Source organism: Lolium rigidum, chromosome 2 (assembly GCF_022539505.1).
Source record: "Lolium rigidum isolate FL_2022 chromosome 2, APGP_CSIRO_Lrig_0.1, whole genome shotgun sequence".
Lineage (NCBI taxonomy): Eukaryota > Viridiplantae > Streptophyta > Magnoliopsida > Poales > Poaceae > Lolium > Lolium rigidum.
The window spans coordinates 123,781,614-123,799,347 of record NC_061509.1 but is presented as its reverse complement, the minus strand read 5'-3'; the positions used below and the strand labels follow the sequence as shown (position 1 = coordinate 123,799,347).

The 17,734-nt window shown below is 49.2% G+C and overlaps 1 protein-coding gene across 1 annotated transcript; it reads left to right on the top strand.

Annotated features, from left to right (window-relative positions):
* The first annotated feature begins 10,606 nt into the window (after window positions 1-10,606).
* On the top strand, window positions 10,607-13,527 carry LOC124687167 (potassium transporter 19-like). The gene is given in 9 exon segments (XM_047220985.1): window positions 10,607-10,714; window positions 10,868-11,090; window positions 11,176-11,424; window positions 11,527-11,577; window positions 11,668-11,928; window positions 12,028-12,080; window positions 12,168-12,282; window positions 12,393-13,001; window positions 13,004-13,527. Coding segments are annotated over 9 exon segments (2,193 nt in total).
* The last annotated feature ends 4,207 nt before the right edge of the window (window positions 13,528-17,734 follow it).

Here is a 17,734-nt window from a genome sequence, read left to right as displayed (position 1 = left end):
TGTCCGAGGTCCAGAGCCTGTACTTCAAGGCAAGCCAAGCGAACACCTTGCACTTCATGGGTGAGAAGGAACCCCACACCGGCTTGCTCATGCTCCAACGGACGCTTCCAGTGCAAAGCATCTTATATGTATCTCTCGCCGAGTATACACCTGAGCCCGCACCTTTCCACTCAATGCGGTCAGCGCTTAGGGCGTCTCTCTCCATCGTTTCCACGGCCTCCCACAATCTCAAGCATTGCGTCCAGAGATCAACCGTCATCTCTCCTTGTATGTCATCGATCCATCCCTCATCCCACAAAGCCTCCGCCACTCGGCGGGTATTCTTCCTCCTTGTCGGCACCATGGCAAACACCTCTGGTGCCAACTCCTCCGCTGTGAATCCATCAATCCATCGATCCCTCCAAAAGTAGGTGAGTTGGCCGTCTCCTACCACAAAGCGTGCCAAGCTTTGAAACACACCATCTGCTTCCGGGTCATTAAGTCCCGGAAGACCTTGCCATGGCCTCTCATGATCCGTGCGTCTCAGCCAATGCCATCTCACTCTGAGGGCGAGGCCCTGCAACCGGAGATCCTTTACTCCCAACCCTCCAAACTCCCTAGGTTTACAAATGCTCCTCCATGCCACTAAACATTGTCCCCCTCGGACATCACTCTTACCGGCCCAGAAGAAAGCTCTCATCCATTTGTTTATCTCCTCTAGAAGCCAAATAGGAGCCTCCGCAACCACCATTTGGTGCACCGCTCTAGCCGCCACCACTGATTTAATCAGGACCAACCTCCCCTCACGTCGAACCAGACCTTTCTGCCACCCTGGAATGCTCTTGATGACCTGGTCCAGTAGGGGTTGCCACTCCGCCTTGGTGAGAGGCCGGAGTGCCAGCTGGAGCCCTAGGTATCGGATTGGAAAAGCCGCCAACTCACATCCAAGTATGCTCGCCGTCCTCTGCTCCTCCTCTGGGGATCCTCGAATCAACGTGGCCGTCGTCTTCCCAAAATTCACATGCAGACCCGAGGCCTCTCCAAAAAGACTCAAAAGGTGTTTCACCGCCCATAGCTCCCTCTCCTCTGGCTTTAGAAACAAAACCACATCATCCGCATAAACCGAGATCCTCTGTATGGGGGAAATAGATGCCAAGTTCTCAAACAGCCCCGCTTGCACCGCTTTGATGATCATCATCGAGAGGATTTCCATGGCCACAACGAATAGCATGGGGGATGTGGGGTCTCCCTGTCTCAACCCACACCCATGATAAATGCGCTCTCCTGGCACTCCGTTGACCATCACCCTCGTGTTTGCCGTATAGAGCAACAAAGCCACCCATTTTAGGAACCTGTTGCCAAAGCCCAATCTCCTCAGCACCTCAAACAGGAAGCTCCAAGAGATGGAGTCAAATGCACGCGCAATGTCAAGCTTTAGAAGCACTCCAGTCTGTCTCCTCATGTTAATCTTCCTCGCCACTTGCCTCACTAGCACGAAGTTGTCATGTAAGCTCCGGTGTTTAATGAAAGCTGATTGGTTCATGCTCACTAGCTCTCCAAGTCTCGGGCGCAAGCGGTTCGCGATTATCTTCGAAAAAAGTTTCGCAAAGCTATGGACGAGGCTTATGGGCCTATAATCCTTAATCTCAATCGCCTCTGGCTTTTTTGGGATCAAATTAATGAGCGCTCTGTTCAGCCTGGCGAAGCCTCTGCCATCTCCCCCTCCAAGTTTCATGAGACCCATCAGGATATCTCCTTTTATTATTGGCCACGCCCTCTGGTAGAAAGCTCCGATGAACCGTGTGTTCTCGCGTTTTGATGCTCCCTATAAGCCTCTCGTAGGCCTCCGTGAACACCTCGTTCTTGCGCTCCTGCGCGGTTTCCATCTCCTCTCCAACTCTCACCGCAGCAATATAGTTCTTAGTCCTCCTCCCATTTGCCACCGCATGAAACAACTTGGTGTTTGCGTCTCCCTCACGGAGCCATCTCAACCTAGATCTTTGCCTCGCAATGGTACGCTCAAGGGATGCCAATCCAAGCACCACCAGTTTTAGTACTTTCCTTAGCCACGCCTCCGCCTGCGAGAGCCTTCTCGACTCTTGAGCTACATCAAATCTCAGGATGAGAGTATTCGCCATGGCAATCTTAAGCTTTATGTTTCCCAGTTTCCTCTCTCCCCACGCTTGGAAGTATTCCGCCGCATTCCTGAACAAGGCATCCAGGCGCCTAAATGGGTCAACTATGCCAGGGTCGCAAACCCAGGCTTCCCTCAGAGCCTCATCAAACCCCTCCAGATTAAGCCGAAGGACTCGAATTTGAACCTTCTCTTTGGCCTAAACGCCGCACTCGGCGAGAGGTGAATCGGCGCATGATCCGAGACCGATGAGGACAAAGCCTACGAGAATAGCATCCGGGTGCATGAGGTCCCAGTCCACCGAAACCATAGCTCTATCGATGCGCGTAAGGGTTGGCACCTCTCTCTCATTGCTCCAAGTGAAACGTCTCCCATGAAGGTAGAGGTCCTTGACCTCATGCTCGAGGACAAACTGCCTAAACCTGGACATGATGAATCTATCAAGACGATCATTGTTCTTCTCCTCCGCATACAGAATCATGTTGAAGTCTCCGAGCAAGCACCACGGTCTCGGGCAGAGACTCCTCCTCTCCGCTAGCTCCCGTAAGAAGTCAATCTTCTCCTCATGCGTTTGCGGTCCATAAACAGTGGTTAGCCACCATCTATTGTTATCTCTAGGCACCACCTCCCCCGTAACCGTATGAGAGTCAAAACTCACACGCTCAATATTCACCAAGGACTTGTTCCAAGCTAGGAGAATCCCTCCTCTCGTCTCAATCGCAGGCAAATACACGTAGCCATCAAAAGATGGCCCCAAACATTGCATTACCAGAAAATCATCGATTACATTCAGCCTCGTCTCCTGGAGGCAAATGATGCTAACTCTAAGACTAGCTACGAACACACGCACCGCGTCTCGCTTGGCTGGATCGTTCAGACCTCGAACATTCCAGCATAGAATCTCAAATAAGCAATCCATAAGGAGACCTATCTAACTCCTCCTCAATCCTCTGCGCATCAGTGCGCCGCCACTGCCCTCGTGCAGTGCTCGTCCCCCTCAAAGCTCAGGGGTAGCTCCTTGCCAAAGATGGCTGCAAGGACTCGCAGCTGCGCATCCCTAACTGGCGAGTCGAAGAACTCCTTGAAGCGCCTGAGGTCACCATCGCTCACAGCAAGGTTCTCCGGGCAGAACCCCAAGGCCTTGAGCAGCGTGCTCTCCGCAGCCGACGCCAACTTGACCTGTGTGCCAGCCCTCGCAGCCATCGAACTCCTGGTCACTCTCTTGGGGGTAAAGGGTTCCGCATCCGCCCTGAGCCCCGTGGCTCTCTCGAACTCGCTTAGCAGCGGTGGTGCCAGGGTCTTGAGGATAGATGAGCAGAACCGCTTGATTCTCACCAGCTCCAGCTTCTCCTGGTCAGGCGCTGTCTCCTCCAGGGACCTCTCCCTCTCCTGTGCCACCACGCGATCTGGCACGTCAGGGGCCCTCGCCTCCTCCTCCAACTGGTGGCCCAGGCCCCTGGGAACCATTTGCATCAAACTGTTCGGCCCAGTATAGCCCGAGCTGGCTTGGCCCGAGCCCAGCTCCTCCACGTCCTCGACAAGCTGACTCCCTGCCACGCTCAACGTGTCTCCGCCATGTTATGTTTTTGTTTCATTTAGTGCTATAAAAGGTACCACTGAGGCACTGACAGAAGTTCAATGCCTCTTGACCCTCGTTCGAGTAGTCACAAAAAAGTGTCTTTCATTGATGGCTATTCATACTCCAGTGTCATGACAATCAACCTTTCAAGCATTTTTTTTGTATGATTTGAGGTTTTTGAAACCTTTTGCTAAAAATTGCCCCCATGACAGCATGGCTTAGGTTAACACAGTCTAATTTCAATGATCTCATATATACTTCTCCGAGTACAGCAAGACAAGTTTCGTCCACACCATCTAAAATACCAAATCACAAATAACATGATGATCGAACAATTGAGTTGACAATGTCCCCATGCCAGCATGGCTTGTGTTAACTCTCAATGAATAAGTCAACAAAACAGTATAAACAATCATTCTTACTATGTCAAATTTTATCATTTATAATTGTGTCTGTCAAGTTCGTGGTGACCCCACAACCTATTTTTCCATGAGCTTCGATCATGTACAAAAAGGGTAATAATATAGTGAATACTTTGGAATAACTTGGTTTATGTGGTAAAAATGCACAAGCAGTTTCCATGTTTAGTTAATATGGAGCTATTAAAAGATTTCTTTTCCAGTACGCCATAGATGTTTCATATCTTTATAGAGGGTAGAGGTTTGAGTACAAGAACACTACCACTCTCTACGGTCAACAAGCGTAGAAGGAACTCCACACCGGCTAGTTCGAAGACAGCCACAACCGACAAAACAAACACACAACATGAAAGAGCCTGTCCTAAGATAAACAACAAAGTTGCATGTCGACCGGTGCCGGATTCCTCATAAGAACAAACTCTCCAAAAGGACTCTCCTTGTCAACACACCATCTAAAGGAGATGATGGCGGAACTTGGTCAGCCCCAATCAGGCATCGTATTGGAAACATCGGCAATGGCGTTCATTGCGCCTCTGAAGATAATGTTTGGACAGCGGCGAACACCGGAGGAGGACAACTTGGAGCCTCCATGCAGTGTCTCCAAACGCGATGCTCCCAACAGAGTGACGACGTCGAGGATGCCGCCATCGCGCCGATCCACTCCAAACCTAGGTTTTCACCCGAAGACATCAACCAAACCGATAGAGTGAGAGAAGTGTCGACACACCTTGACGACGCCTCCAAGAAGTTGTAAGACACCCGCGACGTTCTATGTTATCAGGCAACCTTGCTCATTTAGGATAGACAATTGTCGAAGTGAAAATACCTTATATAATTGAAAACATTCATTCCAAGAGATCTATCACTAAATAACAAGACAACAAAACCGCTCTTAGCTTCTTTTATTTCATCACTAAATAAAAGAAGTAATACCCAATGTACAAAACAATCCACCTTAACTTCTTTTATTCTTACCCTTTTCCATAAGTATTCAAAGACATAAAAGTAACTAACTATTATTTTGTTTCATATTACTCTGCATATAAGATTTGGTCGCAGTCAAACATTGCACGTTTAATCAGTTGTATGTTAAAATATTATTATCTAGAAAATAAAAATGAAATAATTAGTACCGTAATGCAATGTACTATCATATCATTTACATTTGATTATGTTTATATTGAATTTTTTTTTATCAAAAGGGCCACTGGCGAACCCAGTTCCATTACTTGAATGAAACCAACCAGTTCTTTACATTACCTAGTTCTCCTAAAGCGGGAACAATAAGAAAAGAAGAAACAGAAAAAGTTAAGTCTAAACAAGCAGACTCCAAATAAAAAACAACTACAATACCCAACTCCAGGAAATTACAACTACGGCCTCCAACCCCAGGAAGACAGAGCAAAACGAGCAAAAGACCAAAACAGAGGCATAAACTAGCCCCCGCCATTGTATCTCAGAGCATCTTGACCAATGCTCCCCATAGTGACCCCGATAGATTTAAAGGCCGGGAGTGAAAATAGGCTCGCACCAGCGCGCCCTAAATGGCGCCATCCAATTTTCGAGCCCAATAGAATCGCCGGAAACTCCGTGTCGAAAAATTTTGGGCGTGGGAGCCGCCTGTCAGTCACACATCCCAAAAGTCGACGCCAACGGGAAGTGGCGGGGTCGACGCGTCAGTGGCTCATTCAACTTTAACCTAACCGTCGCCTACCTCGCGACGGGAGTTATTGGGGCGCAGCGTCGGTGCAGTTTCCGCAAACGCGCATCGAACCGTCCCGTCGCGCGCGCCTTGCTCTTTGTGCCGACGTTAATGAGCGCCACCGCTCCCCCGCCTCCCTCCGGCCTATAAAAAGGGCCGCCTCTCATCGTCCCTCTCACACACAAGCCCTAGCGCCTCTCTCCCCAACCCTAGCCGCCACCATCTAAAGAGACGACGCAATGTCTGGTTGAGGTCGAGCTCGCGGCCGTGGTCGTGGCCGTGGCCGCGGCAGAGCTGCACGCTCGTCGTCGCCTGCGATGTCGCCGTCTTCATCGTCAGACATGGACGAGGAGGGGCCCGTGCTGTTCGAGTTTGTCGTTGTCCTCAAGGGCGACTCACACGCCATCCAGTGGCTGCCGGACACCTTCGTCGACTTTGTCGCCGGCGATGGGCGCCCGGGCTCGCTGCATCTGCGGGAGGCTGCCTGCGGCTGCTGCCGGTGGATCGTGGACGTGATCTACGACGCGCGTGGCAAGATGTACCTCCACATCGGCTGGGAGAAGTTCGCGCGCTACCACCGCCTCGAAGCCGGCTTCGTGATCACGTTCTGCTACTTTGGCGAGAGGGACATGACCGTCAAGGTGTGCGACGAGACGCGTTGCCGCCGCCACTACCACGGCGACTTCGCCAAGGAGGAAAACGACTGAGTATTGTTTCTTCGCAGCGAATATCGGCACACATGTTTTTGGATGTTCTTCCTCGAAAGAACCAACAGGGGCACCCTCACCAGCTGGATTTTCCAGTTTGGGTGACTGGGAGTGCTCTCGAGTGTTCTTTCTTGGTAGCGAACACACGAAACCTGCGATGATTGGCCTAGTTAGGTTTAGTTTTTTTGCAATATTTTATATTTGTGTCAACCATTGTTTAAACTATGTATTAGTTTGTGGAAAACCATGTTCCAAACTATATCTTCGTGTAAACCACATTCCCAATTATGTATTAGTTTGTGGAATGGAATGTTTCTTCTCTTTATTCGATTTTGTATGCATTTATTTGTGATTTTAATTCAAAACATCTACTCCCAAATAGAGGATGCAGTGCCGGCGTCCCCATACGTAGGTGCCGGCTCCTCTGCCGGCGACTATTTAGGGGCGCCGGTGGAGATGCTCTCGTGAAGAGCAGCTTCCGTGTCTTCCACCTGCATCAGAGTGGGCTTCGCAGGGGCGAGCGCCCAGGAGCTAGTCTAGAAAGGCGTTAGAGGCGTGGAGGCGAGGATCCCAGAGCCGCAAGGAGGCAAAGGCGATGGTGTAGCAGGCGCAGCTTCCCAAAGGAGGCAGGTACTCTCCCAAAGGGAACAACGACAGAGAACCATGCCTCACCCCCACTGAATGGCAGCAGGAGCCCTCAGCACCTGGCTCACCATGCCAGAGAAGAGGTCGATCTGATGCAGCATCTTTGCTTTAAAGATCAGTCTTCAGTTTTTGAGAGTCCTCAGCACTAACCACCAAACCTGTTTGACAGATAGCCAAGTTTGATTGTCAAATATTAAAGCATTTCTAATCTTACATATGCTCCAAAGATTGGCACTACAAATTGCATTCAATGCAGCATGCTTTTTATTTGCAATCCAAAACGTGGCAATTTTCAAATAGTCTAGGCCTAGCTGGATGTCAAAAAATTTAGAGACTTTCCCCCAAATATTGGTTGCAACAATCAACCGAAGAATAAATGATCCACTGGTTTCGTTCTTAGCGTAGAAAATGCAACACGCAGGTTTACCAAGATTCCATTTTAGCAGATTATCTCTAATTATAAGTTTATTATTAGAGAACAACCAGAGAAAAATGTGAACTCTTGGTGGAACGACCAACGACCAGATCGCAGGAATATAGATAGGTAAAATTCCCTAAAGCAAATGATGTTGTAACAGGAGCTGGTAGAAAACTGGCCATTAGTGTTGTATTTCCAAATGAGAGAATCACAATTATCCGAAAAGGAAATGGTACTAGCCACCTGTTCTAGTTAATACCATTTTTCAAGCAAGGATGTACTGAAGTTTCTACGGAAGGAAAGTTTCAGGGTCACACCAACCCGAACTTGGTTAATAGTGGCGAGTTGCTCATTACAAATGCAGTAGATGTCCCAAAACTGTACTGATGGTGGAGAGGTGCCAAACTAGGTATGCTCCCAGAACCTGATTTTGACACCATCACCCACCACCCATCTAAAACCCCCACTTGAACCCTTTGAAAAATTAGAAGAATTGACCACATAACAGGCAAGGATATTGGGTTGAGCGGTGGGATATTAAGCATCAAACACAGATTTCCACAGCTTGTTATCACTACAATTATACCTTTTCAACCAAGAGGCCAGGAGACAAATGTTGCCGTCCCTAAGACAAGGGATGCCTAAGTCTCCTTGGGCTTTGGGCATGCACACCAAATTCCAATTGGCAAGGTGTAGTTTTTGCTTGTATTTTGTGGCATTCCAAAGACAATTAGCCATTTGCGAATTGATAAGGTCTAAAGCCCATTTTGGAAATTTGAAAAACGAAAGCAAATAGATGGGTATGTTAGCTAGATATGTTTTAATAAGCACCAATCTAGCAGCATAAGTCAACAACTTCCCTCTCCAACCCGCAATACATTTCAGAATTTTGTGTATAAGAGGTTGCAAGTCTACCCTTCTAAGCTTGTCTTAGTGCAAAGAAATACCTAAATACTTGATGGGGAAGTATCCAACAATGCAGCAAAAGATGCCCTTAATGGAATTGATCTCTTTAGAGTCAAGGTTGATGGGGACAAGCTTGCTTTTGTTGTAATTGATGCTCATCCCAAACACTTGGTCAAAGCAGGTCAGGACCCTATTAAGGTTTCTAGCTATCTTGTAGTTGTTTTCCACAAAGAGAATGGTGTCGTCAGCGTATTGGAGACTAATAATGCCTCCAGATAAAGTTGAGGGCACATACCTCTGATCATGCCATGCCCCGCGGCTTTAACCATCAAAGACAAGGTTGAAAAGAATGGGCGACATAGGATTGCCCTAGCGAAGCCGTTTCCCTGCTGCAACCGATCCCTCACGGGTGGCTAAGTGTATCCAGCTCACAGTTTTTGAACCAAAACCCTGCAGGATAAGAAGCTCGTCAAGAAAATCTAAGTTAACTTTGTCGAATGCTTTTTCATAATCAAGTTTTATGACAGCACCCTTATCATTACTATGCACGACTGAATGTACAATTTAATGGGCCGTAACTATGCTTTCTAGGATATACCCGCCTTTAATAAAGGCGGTCTGGTTAGGAAAGATAATAAATTCCATGACAATTCCCAGCTGGTTTGTAATGACTTTGGTAAAAACTTTAAAAATACAATTGAAAATTTATCATTGATAGTTAGTTAAAGATTACAATGCTTGACTTTGATTGATCGGTCACCCATCCTCAAGTCGCTCTGGACTATGCACGCTTAACCTCAGAGTTTTTTGAAAATGAGCTTCCGGAAAAAAGTTGCAATTTATTGGTATGAGTATTCTATCCGTTGTATTAATATCTGGGCCAATATGTCACACTTGGTAATGGCAAATGCAGTAAGTTAGTACCAAAGTACTTTCTTGACAAACCTCCCTCAAGGCGAACAAACGGATGAGAGTTTGCAGCGTAGAAAGCAGCTCCATATTACAAGCTACTCACGGAGGTACCAAATACCCCTTCCGTCAGTTATGATTGTTATAACAATAGAAAATGTTGAAATTCTTTTACGCCTCATAAACATGAAGACTTTTTTTTTTGGCAAGATCGCCGTGTTCCACTATGAGCCTGGATCCGCTTAGAAAAAGTCACACAGTATATCATTCCGATCCCGTGGGGATGTTGTTAGGTTTGATCTACTCGATCTCCCCGCGTCTTGGTCCTTGCTGGCTATGCCGAAGATCAGTTCCACTCCACCGCGTCCAAAACAGAAAGAAACTAACCGCAACAACGAACAACAGACCGCCAGAACATCCTCGTGGCCCCCAAACCAAACACAGCAAGTCCGCCGGCAAACGGCCGGGCAAAAATCATCTGCGTTAACGACGAGTTGATGCGCCAGAGCGTGCAGCGGCAGACCAGCCTGGTTCCGTTTCTTCGTCTCGCTGGCAAGGTGATGGCCATGGAAGGGTAAGTTCGGCGCGTGTTCAGATTAAGCCCTTTTCAGGGTGGCGGCCGATGGCGTTTGGTTTCGCCGTTGGGATGCCGTGCTGCGTGTATATAAGCCGGCAGAAGCGCAGGCAAAGGAGTTCACTGCTCTCCGGCGTAAGGAAGAGCTAGGGGTTCGCCGGGCGGCTTCAGATCCCCGGTAACTCCTCCTGCGGAATTATCTCTGTTCATCTCTTCGATCTCTTTTAGCATTTCCTTTCTCTCGATTTTCTCTTCAAGAAGATCATATTCATACAATTCTATCTTGTCAGGGACTCTTAGAGCACTACGTAGTAGTTGTTACTATTGTGCAGTAATGTAATGCATTACCATTGTGAGTTCGACAGGACAGTGATAAACATGAATTCAGACATACGCTGCATATCAGGATCATTTCTTTCAATCCAGTATTTAAATGCGGTCAGGAATCAAGGTTGTCCAGTATTCGGTTTCAGAAATCGCACGTTGAGCTTTAGGTCTTGTTGCAGGGCAGGGCGGTGTAGGGGCGCCGGCGGCGGAGCTCAGAGGTTTACAGATCAGACACACTAAACCCGTCAGGCACATCAGTAGATAGGACAAAGAGCTGTGAAAGATGAGTTGCAGGAAGGAAGAGGAGATGTCTGTAGAAATCGAGGGCCCAGCCGACCCGGAGACGCTAGTTCGCCGGGACTCGTTCTACGGCGACGCCGAGAAGGTCTCCGTCGATAAGCACCACGGCTCCGGGGTAAGCAACTCTGCAAATGACCACCTCAACACGTACGTGCCACGGCCGGCGTGGTGGATGTGTCATTATGACATTATCCTCCTTCGTGGACAAGTACATGGTTAGTTGTATATGGCCTGAGTTCATAATTTCCCGTGTCCCTGTGTGGCTCAGGCAAGCTGGAGGCAGACGCTGCAGCTGGCGTTCCAGAGCATCGGCGTGGTGTACGGCGACGTCGGGACGTCGCCGCTGTACGTGTACTCGAGCACGTTCCCGCACGGCATCAAGCACCGGGATGACCTCCTCGGCGTCCTCTCCCTCATCCTCTACACCTTCATCCTCCTGGCCATGCTCAAGTACGTCTTCATCGTGCTTTACGCTAACGACAATGGCGACGGTGAGGTTCCCAACGATATACTCCGCCTCGATCCCTGGCTCGTGTGCTGCCTAGTGTGACATTGGTCCTGTCTTTCTGGGTGCAGGAGGAACCTTTGCGCTCTACTCGCTGATCTCGCGATACGCGAAGATACGGATGATACCGAACCAGCAGGCCGAGGACGCGTCGGTGTCCAACTACAGCATCCAGGAGCCCAACTCGCAGATGCGGAGGGCGCAGTGGGTGAAGCAGAAGCTGGAGTCCAGCAACGCGGCCAAGATCGCGCTCTTCACCATCACCATCCTCGGCACCGCCATGGTCATGGGCGACGGGACCCTCACACCGGCAATCTCTGGTATAGACAAACATGACTAAACAAGCTTCAGAATGCACGTACAAGTATGCTGTCGATTTGGGTACTACTACTAATCTGCTGCTGATGGACGTGTTCTTCCAGTGCTCTCTGCGGTTAGCGGGATCAGGGAGAAAGCGCCCAACTTGACACAATGTATGCCTCGAAATGTTCAGAGTTCAGACTATTGACTGTGCTGAGATGTTCAGTGTACTGAAACTTTGCATGCTGTCGTCTGTGCAACAGCGCAAGTTGTATGGATCTCGGTGGCCATCCTGTTCCTGCTCTTCTCGGTGCAACGCCTCGGGACGGACAAGGTCGGCTACTCTTTTGCGCCCATCATCTCGGTGTGGTTCCTCCTCATCGCCGGCACCGGGGTGTACAACCTCGCCACGCACGACATCACCGTTCTCAGGGCTCTCAATCCCATGTACATAGTGGAATACTTCGCGAGGAATGGCAAGGAGGCGTGGGTCTCACTCGGGGGCGTTATCCTCTGCATCACAGGTACAACTTCAGTAGTCAGATCTCTTGCCACTCTCTAATTCGTTCATTTGCCCTCTGATGCGCTGTTTCCCTACGCATTGCCACGTGGAATGGAAACAGGTGCGGAGGCCATGTTTGCTGACCTTGGTCATTTCAACATCAGGGCCATTCAGGTAATCTACATTCAGATCAGGAACAGCTTTTAATAGCTTGCCAATGGCTGTTACATGTACTGAATTGTTCTTTGCACATACATGCAGCTGAGCTTCAACTTCATACTATTCCCCTCCGTCGCTCTATGCTACATGGGCCAGGCATCCTACCTGCGGAAATTCCCCGAAAACGTCGGCGACACCTTCTACAAATCAATCCCAGGTAGTTGTTAGTACAGCAAGATCGACCTCACCGTCACTGACTGACAGTGAAACTCTTCTCTTTGCATGCATGCAGTCCGAATCTGATTTTCTTCATCTGGTAATTTACAGCTCCGATGTTCTGGCCGACGTTCATCGTGGCCATCTTCGCGGCCATCATCGCCAGCCAGGCCATGCTGTCCGGTGCGTTCGCCATCCTTTCCAAGGCCCTCTCCCTGGGCTGCTTCCCGAGGGTGGAGGTGGTGCACACATCCAACAAGCACGCGGGGCAGGTGTACATCCCGGAGGTGAATTTCCTCATCGGCGCCGCCAGCATCGTCGTCACCCTCGCATTCCAGACCACCACCAACATCGGCAACGCCTACGGCATCTGCGTCGTCACCGTCTTCTCCATCACCACGCACCTCATGACGGTGGTGATGCTTCTCATCTGGAAGAATCACATGATCTACATCGTGGCCTTCTACGTCGTCTTCGGCCTCGCCGAGTTCCTCTACCTGTCGTCCATCCTCTCCAAGTTCGCCGAGGGAGGGTACCTTCCCTTCTGCTTCTCGCTAGTGCTCATGGCGCTCATGGCCACCTGGCACTACGTCCACGTCCATCGCTACTGGTACGAGCTTGACCACGTCGTGCCGGCAGCGGAACTCACGGCGCTCCTGGGCCGCCACGACGTGCGGCGGGTGCCTGGCATGGGTCTGCTCTACTCGGAGCTCGTCCAGGGCATCCCCCGGTGTTCCCGCGCCTCGTCGACAAGATCCCCTCCGTGCATGCCGTCTTCGTCTTCATGTCCATCAAGAACCTCCCCATCCCGCGGGTGGCGCCGCCGGAGCGCTTCATATTCCGCCGGGTCGGCCCCGCGAAGCACCGCATGTTCCGCTGCGTGGCCCGCTACGGTTACACAGACCAGATCGAGGGCACCAAGGAGTTCTCCGCATTCCTCCTCGACCGCCTCAAGTTGTTCATAGAAGAGGAGGCCGCCTTCGACTTCGACGACCACGTTCGACGGGGAGTGCAGATGGCAGCCGCGGAGGAGGAGAAGCGATTCATCAACGCGGAGGCGGAGCACGGGGTGGTGTACCTGATGGGGGAGGCGGATGTGGCAGCGGCGGCGGGTTCGTCGGTCATGAAGAAGATCGTGGTCAACTGCGTGTACAACTTCCTGAGGAAGAACCTCAGCGATAGCCACAAGGCGCTCTCCATTCCAAAGGACCAGCTGCTTAAGGTCGGGATCACATATGAGATATAGAGGAATAGTTCTTTGTTTCTCTTGATTGAGTTCAGTGTTTCTATCTCGATCGTGAAATTGTCTGTCATTAACCTCTGCAATTCGCATTTGCCCGAATCATCCCGCACGCCACTTGCTTATTTGGGTAGTGACTAGTTGCTACTCACTACTAATAGCATTTCTAGCCCAAGCCCAAAACGGCATTAGAGCATGTCTAACAGGTCCCGTATTTTTTCGACCCTTAAAACGCGAGTACAGGACCATGTATTCACTTTTCGCCGGTCAAAACTTCGGACGAGCTAGCAGACCCCGTATGTCTAAACTGTAAAGAAGAATATTCCCAGAATATGCCAATTTTTTTTTTCCTTCTCTTATTCCTTCTCTCTTTCTTCCTCCTCGTGCGTGCATCACAGCTCCAGGCCTCCTGCCCCACCCTACCCCGGCCGCCCCTGCTCTGCCCCTGCCCCGGCCGCCCCTGCCCTGCCCCGGCACCCCGCCGCCGGACCTGCTCTGCCGCCGGCCCTGCTCCACCCCGGCCGCCCCCGTCCCCGCCCCGGCCATGGCCGCGCTCCGCTCCGGCCGCCGCCCGCTCCCGGCTCCGCCCGGCCGCCCCCGTCCGCCACGGCCGGCCGCGCCCGCAGCGGCTGCGCCCGCTCCCGCCCGGCCGCCCCCGCCCTCCACGGCCGCGTCCGCACCGGCCGCGCCCGCTCCTGCCCTGGCCGCCGCCGGCCCTGGCCACGCCCGCTCCGGCCGTCCCCACGCTGGCCGCGCCCGCTCCGGCCGTCCCCACGCCGGCCGCGCCCGCTCCCGCTCCGGATGCCCGCCATGGCCGCCGCCCGCTACAGTGCGCAGAAGCAGTTGCTAGCTGAAATTTCAGCCCGCCAAGGGTGAGGGGTTGACCCTGTATTCCCCCTCCCGCCCCGCACAAGTAAGGGGCGAGAAGCCGCCCCGTAGCCAAAACTGAAAAATTTCGAGTCAGGGCCCCCTAATTTACGGGGTCTGCTAGATGACCGGGTAGAGCTCTACCCCGTATATCGGCGGTTATTTTACGGGGTTGGGCCTTTTAGGGGGTCTGTTAGACCTGCTCTTAGAGGACCAAAAATGTGTCGCTAACAGCTAGGACCGACTCTAGCTGAAGCCTAAAACGGTACTGAGAGCCTCTCTCATATTTCCTCTCCCCGCCAACTCGGTCCCAAAAAAAGTGAGCTCCCGCTGACCGGCCGCCCCGCCTGCCCAAGTCAGCTGCCCGTCATCGTTGGCGCCACCATTCTCCCCTCCCCCGGCTAGAATGGCACCGGATCTCATCCCCGCATGCGTGACGCCGCCGATGCCGTGGAAGCGTTTGGGCAATATCGGTCCGGTGCGGCCGGCGGTAGCAACCACCAAGGCCACTAGCAACTCCTCGACCGTGGGCAAGCTACCCCTTGCGCCGGTGTTGACCGGCCCGCGGGCGCGGAAGCCGACGACGGCGATGCAAGCCCACTCACAGCCGATGGCGGAGAAGAAGAAGAGGAAGGCTGCGTCCTCAATGACCACCCCTTCTCACTCTTCTGTGGCGGCCGACGCAGCTCGTCCCCTAGTTGCCGCCCGCGACATGATTGATGAAATGCCCGAGTCTCAAGCAAGTGCGACCGAGATTGGGGTCGCCGAATTCATGTCCTAGTTGGATTCTACACACACACACAAGGGCTTGACGACCTCCACTTTGGTGACGGTGATAGCTACCACGATGCCAACGCCAAGGAAGATGAGGCCGAGGAAGTGCTGACCGAGGTGGCGGTGCCAAAAGAGAAGTTAAAGCCCAAGAGCAAGAGGTCCGCCAACTATAGCGAAGAAGAATATGTTGCATTGTGCCATGCTTGGATGAATGTATCGCTTGATGCATCGGTTGGCACGGATCAATGCAAAGACAAGTTTTGGCAAAAAAAAAAAATTGAGGAGAACTACCTCAAGTTGGTCAAGATTCCGTCATACCGAACCCAAGTAGTCATCGTTGGGGCGCAATTCTTGAGTGTTGCAACTGATGGGCCAACTCCATTGAGTCGGTGACCAATGCACCACCGAGTGGTGTGCCAATCATCCAATATAGACTTATCCAACAAGACATATACAAGCACCGTTACAAAGAAGGTGGCCACAAAACCTTTGTTATGTTTCATTACTACAAGGTACTAGAGGGCAATGAGAAGTGACTTAGACAAAACTATGAGACCACACCAAAGAGGGCAAAAATTAGCACGCCATTGACGTCGATGATGATGGAGAAGAAGAAGAAGACCTCAACAAGAAACCCTTTGTTGTTTTTTGGATAATATGTATGCATGTTTGAACTTTGTATGTTTGAGATGTTTGCAAAATGATGTTAATTTTTTTTTCCTTCAAGATTTAGGGGTTTCAATCTAGGGGCCACCGTTTAGAGGAGAAAAATTATTCTCCACTATTTTAGTCCACCGTTTGCTGCTCTAAAATTTTGGGCATCGACTAATGATGCTCCAATTTATTTGCGTGCTAACTCAAATCTATTGCAACCTGAAGCAAACAAATACTTAATATGACATAAGAGCAACTATAGCAGGCACCCCATAAACGGCTCTAGCAGAAGCCCTATTCTAGCGGAAATTCAATTCGGTTCCCGGCTGCGTATGCTCCCTCTACCAAAAAATATATATTTCAAAATCTCGAAAAATTTGGATAAAAAATTCTACATGTACATCTTCATTATGTATGTGCATTCGTCAAGTTTGACGAAAAAACAATATTTTTTATGGTCTATGTAAAAAGGAGAAACTTTATCATGTGAAAAGCATTATTTTTAGCACTGAATTTTGTCTTTTTTACACACGTCACATGATAAATCGTTTTTTCATGAAACGACTTTGTGAGCGCATAGCATGTGAAGATGTACGTATCAATTTTTTGTTTCAATTTTTTTGAAATTTAAAATATGTGTAAAATGCATTTCAAAATAGGGAGTATATGCACCCATGTTCCAAAACACCACTCCCATAGCCTCTATAAAAATTCATATAACTACTATACTAAGAGGCAACAAACTTCTTTTTGTGGTAATTTTGGGGCCTTTTTCGAATTCACCTCGAGGTGACACGTCTACTGTTTTGTGGTTGATTTCTACTTGATTTTTCCTGTGTACAACTTGGGTGCCGTCTGGGAATTCTTGTGGGGTGCTTCTGATCAGTTTTCCTTTTTCTAGAATATCATGGTTGGTAATATTAGTTCACTTATTCCCTTAAAACTTACAGGGCTGAGGTTTTTTAAATATTGAATTACCTATCGATGAGAAGTGAACAGGTGGGTTGATAAATAGGTTCCCTTATTCCATTAAAAATACACAGGGCCAAAATTTGTGTCATAAAAAAGGAAAAACCCAAATAAGGTTGGTATAACCATAACATAGGTGTTGATAAGAATAGAATATCATGGTTGGTAATATTAGTTCCCTTATTCCCTTAAAAATTACAGGGCTAAGGTTGGTAAAAAAATTAATTTACCTATTGATGAGAAGTGAATAGGTGGGTTGATAAGTAGGTTCCCCATATTCCCTTAAATCTCTATAAAGGACGAAATTTGTATCATAAAAAGGAGGAACCCAAATAATATTGGTAATAACCATAACATGGGTATTGATAAGAATAGAATATCACAGTGGGTAATATTAGTTCCCTTATTCACCTAAAAACTACATGGCTGAGGTTGGTAAAACATTAATTTACCTATTGATGAGAAGTGAATAGGTGGGTTGATAAATAGGTTCCCTTATTCCCTTAAAACTGTACAATGCTAAAATTTCTATCATAAAAAGGAAGAACCCAAATAAGGTTGGTAAATAACCATAACATAGGTGTTGATAAGAATAGAATATCACGGTTGGTAATATTAGTTCCCTTATTCATCTAAAAGTTACAAGGCTGGAGTTGGTAAAAACATTAATTTACCTATTGATGAGAAGTGAATAGGCGGGTTGATAAATTAGTTTCCTTGTTCCCTTAAAAATACATAGGGTCAAAGTTTGTATCATAAAAAAGGAGGAACCCAAATAAGGTTGGTAATAACCATAACATAGGTGTTGATAAGAATAGAATATCATGGTTGGTAATATTAATTCCCTTATTCACCTAAAAATTACAGGGCTGAGGTTGGTACAACATTAATTTACCTATTGATGAGAAGTTAATAGGCGGGTTGATAAATAGGTTCCCTTATTTCCTTA